The 4860-nt window shown below is 30.8% G+C and overlaps 1 protein-coding gene across 1 annotated transcript; it reads left to right on the forward strand.

The window, feature by feature from the left end:
- The first annotated feature begins 1354 nt into the window (after nt 1-1354).
- LOC142617560 (E3 ubiquitin-protein ligase PUB23-like) lies at nt 1355-3173 on the forward strand. The gene has a single exon (XM_075790462.1). It carries the CDS (start codon nt 1848-1850, stop codon nt 3087-3089), a length of 1242 nt encoding a protein of 413 aa, XP_075646577.1. The 5' UTR covers nt 1355-1847; the 3' UTR covers nt 3090-3173.
- The last annotated feature ends 1687 nt before the right edge of the window (nt 3174-4860 follow it).

Consider the following 4860-nt stretch of genomic DNA (forward strand, 5'->3'; position numbering starts at 1 on the left):
TTGGTATATATATATATATATATATATATATATATATATATATATATATATTGATAATGATGTAGTTTACATTTTAAACCCATAATTTAAACATATTTTTAAATTAAACCCCATGTTTCAAAAGTTTTAACCATTTTTACATAACTATAATTATTAAATTTACAAAATATATATAAATGAAATGTTGTCTTAGGTTTTTGCAAGATTATATCATTTCCAACTCATGTTACATTCTGCTACTGCACACCTTTAGTGTGATAATCATTCCATAAGTACAAAGTTCTTGTAAGATGCGGAGGACAAAAGTTAAGGTTCAAGTCGGAAAGAGCTTTACACACATATACACTTTTTTTTCCCCCTTTTTACACTTAGATTAAGAAAGGAAGTTTACATACAGATATATTTAGATTAAGTTAGAATAAAATTTTTATTATATATATAGTACGCCTAAGTCTATTTAACCCACCACTTGGATGTCTCCGAAGAGACCCTTTTGATCCTAATGCATCTTAGTGCACAAAACACATAAATAACTTGTTTCGTGTTTTTTTTTTTTTTTATAAATAATAATAAATTTTATCACTTCTAATGACATATGAGTATTTTGAGAAAAAAAGGGGTTTAAAAAAAACTATGTAAGAAAAAAAATAGCAAGATGATTTTACATAGTTTCATTTTAGAGAATTTCTTCTTACATAGTTGTCCTATAAATTTCTTTAAAGACCTTTTTCTTTCTCCCTGTGTATGTATTAAAAATACTTAGTATTCTATAATAAAAAAAAGTTATCCTATAAATGAAACCTATTAAATAATGTGCCATATAAGTAGTTAATTATGATTGTAATATTCTTCTCAAAAAATTTAATTATAATTAAAAACTCCAGAGTCCTTATTATGGAGTACTAGTAATTAAGATTTTAAATTACTCCTGAATATGAGCCAAATTCATTTTATTTAAATTCTAGCTGTATTCTTTGGCAAAAAATAAAAATAAAAATAAATTCTGCCTATCTCATTCTATAGGTGTCAATGAGTTGGCTATTTGCATATTTATTAACATACAATTATATATACGTGGAAGAATATCTCTCCAACCAACAAAAATCTGTCACTGCCTTTATTGTAAATCACCTTTATTTTTTAGTATTTGGTAAGTAAATCAACCTTTTTATTTTCTGTGTAAGTAAATCACCTCATCCAGCCTGACTTGGTTTAATTGCAAAGAAATAAATTAAACAACCAGCTCATGTTGTGGGAAATTATGTTAAATGTTAATTAAGGAATCCTTGGCAATAAAATCACATAAATTTTCGAGTCAAACTTGTTAATGACATAAATTTTGCTCAACAATTCATTCAAGTACAGCCAATACTTTTCCCTCAAAAAAACAGTACAGCCAATACTTTTTTGCGTAAGTTACAACTATCCATTTATGTTTATGAGCTATACATGTAGACTTTGACTAATTGCTGTTATCTGATACAAGGGATTCAAATGAAATAAACCTAAACTCTTGGGGGGTAAAATGCAATATACAGTGTCAATGATTCAATGTACATACTTGCGTCCAATACAGATAGCGTAAACAAGTGGCAGTGAGAGAGTATTTAAGATTTATACAAAGTAGAAAGAAAACAAACAAACAAACAAAAAATACAACTTTGAAAATTTCCATGAGCTTTCCTTGTGGTTTCCATGTTTAACAGCTTGCGAAGGCACTCATTGTCCTTTGACTTTGATTTGTTCCTTATATAAAGAAGATTACAGATTTCACTATTCAACACCATCATCGTCATATATAACCTAGCGATACCTACTGTTACCTGAACCTTTAACAAGATCCAACCATGGATGTTCCTCCAGATTTCCTATGCCCCATTTCCATGGAGCTCATGGAAGACCCTGTCACCATAGCCACAGGCCTCAGCTATGAAAGAAAGAACATTGAGAAATGGTTCTTCACTTACAAGAAGAAGACCTGCCCGGCTACCATGCAAAGCATCAAGAATTTTGATCTCACTCCTAATCACAACCTCAAGAGGCTCATTCTTGCATGGCAAAATCAAAATAAAGCTTCTCAATCTTGTTCTTCATCATCATCATCATCAAGTCCTTCGGTCAAGCATGATGAAATGTTATCACTCCTCAAAACCATCGAGTCATCGCCATTCAAGGTAAGTTCCTTGAAGAAACTCCGATCAATTATTGAAATTGGTGATGAGATTATAAATACCGACTTTATTCTATCTAGTGGAGTCGAGGTACTAGTCCAAATAATTGTACAAATTCTTTATGAGAGCCATGATTTTGTTACATTTAGTGCTTGTGAGGAGGCCTTAGGAGTGTTGCAACAACTCCCTCTATCCGAGGAAGAAAGAACCTTTGAACTTTTATCCAAACAAGAGTCTATTAAGTCCATGGCAATCATGCTTCAAAGAGGCAGTGCTGAGGGCAGGCTATACACTATTACGATATTCCAAAAGATGTCAAAAAGTAATTATGATTGGAACTTTGTTATTCAAGATCAAGGTATAGATTTCTTCAAGTCATTGTTAGAGCTTGTTTCCGATGAGATATGCACCAAGGCAAGTTCTCGTGCCTTAGATGTTCTAATAGACATATTGGGAGGTTCAAAGAAAAGCCGGTTGAAAGCCATAGAAGCTGGCGCAGTTTGTGTCCTTATCGAGCTTCTTCCAGACTCGAATCGATCATCCAAATGTGAGAAAGTGTTGGTATTGTTAAAACTACTATGTGAATGTGCTGAAGGAAGGCAGGCCTTGGTTGAACATGGCATGGCCATAGCTGCAATCTCCAAGAAAATGTTGCATGTCTCCAACACCACCACAAAGATTGCGGTGAAGATTTTGTGGCGGATTTGTAGCTTGCACCCAACTGAGAGAGTTTTGGAGGAAATGTTGGTTTATGGATCCGTGAAGAAGCTTTTGGCATTGTTGCATATCGATGGCCGATCTTCAACAAAGGATAAAGTGTTGAAGATGTTCAAGTTGCATGGGAATTTATGGAAGCGCTACCCTTGTTTTCCTTGTGAAATGAAGGAATATTTGGCACTAGTAGATGATTCTCGCTAAAGGTAAAATATTAAAAGATGAAAATTTTGGGTGTAATATCTTCAATTATATATAACTTTCTCAAGAAAGTTTGAATTAGTAAAATATATACATTTTGGAGTTATTAATTTCCCTTTCTATTGCGTATTTGGAATGTGTGAATTTTGGTGCCGTACCACTCTTCTGTTCCTGTTTTATTATTATAATGATCATCATGATTGTGCTTGCGTTTTACTTTATTTTATTTTATTTTATTTTGTTTATTTTTATTTTTATTATTACATGGAAGTGTGTTTGATCTTGTCAGAGATACTTTACACCCAGATTTGTTTTTCCAAATAAATTTCTACTCTATTCTTCATTTAAATTGCACCATTTGTCAGAGAATCTTGATTGATGAATTTAGTCTTCTAATTGCACCATTTATGAAATTAATTTAAATTCATATTATGGTGGTAGCATCAGGATTGCACCTTAGTAATAGAATAGCACAAGGTCTCACCAATTAATTACTTTGAATAGGTGAATTAAACAAGTAAAATAATTGTTAGATTGACAAGAACTTTACAACTCAATTAGTTGAAATATATTTTTGGTGTGTTTTCAATAAGAACATTTAGAGTTCAAATCTCTCAAACCTAATTATTGATCTGTGTGTGTATCAGTGTATATATGTATATAAAAAGTTGCTTTGAATAGGTGAAATTAAACAAGTAAAATAATGGTTAGATTGACAAAAATCTTGTAACTCAATTAGTTGGTATCTTTTCTTTTGATGTCTTTTTAATGGGAATATCCAGGGTTCAATTACCTCCACAGGTTCTATCACAATTATTGATGTGTGTGTATAATATGTATATAATTAGAAAAGTTACAAACTTGTAAAATACTAGTTACATTGTTCACTAGTCTCATGAAGTGCTTATGCCATATGTACTAAGATGATAGGAGTAGATATTGCAAAATGTTATGTTTATCACAGTTTTATTTTATTTTTTAAATAATTTGAGTATGAATACATTCATTTCAATTCCCCATAATTTTTTTTTAATAATAAATAAGACTATTTTCAGATAGAGTATGAGATGTATAATATGGAATATCTTGGAACTTATTTGAGTCAGGCTAGTTCTCAAGAATGCATACAATCACATTGTTATTGTATTACAATATCTGTAGGGAGTAGTTGAATATTAGATATCTTATTCTTTATTACTTGGCTTAGGTAACTGGTCTACCCAAAAGCAGTTGAGCAATCGAAAAGCTTGTAATTGTAACAATATTATAGCAACTTTTTTTTTTTTTTTTGAGAAAAATATTATAGCAACTTAACATACGACGTACGTACTTACTTTTCTCTCATCTTTTCATGCTACCTAACCAACAAAGGATGAAGAATACAATTATTTATCCTTTAATCTTTTTATCTTTTATATGAAACACAAAAAATTGACATTATCCCTCGTATGGGACCCTAAATCTTAGGCTAAATGCATGGTAATGTATGATTGATGACAACAAACCACGATAATAAAAAAGAGAGTTTAATTTAATGAAGTGCTACATTCAACATTTTCACAATATAAGAAAAAAAAATTTTTTTTCCTAAAATCCTGAAATGTAATTATAATTTATATGTAGATAAGAACTTATTACAAAGTCTAACTGAGATAAGTCAAAATCTGAGTTTGTCAGGTTTGATCGTTTCGAGATTTGAATTGTCCATGCATATCTCAGCATTCAATTTTTGTTATTATTCGTTTTTTGTTGGGTCTAATATTTAAAACAGTGC

The sequence above is a fragment of the Castanea sativa genome, chromosome 11, assembly GCF_040712315.1.
Source record: "Castanea sativa cultivar Marrone di Chiusa Pesio chromosome 11, ASM4071231v1".
Taxonomy (NCBI): Eukaryota; Viridiplantae; Streptophyta; class Magnoliopsida; order Fagales; family Fagaceae; genus Castanea; species Castanea sativa.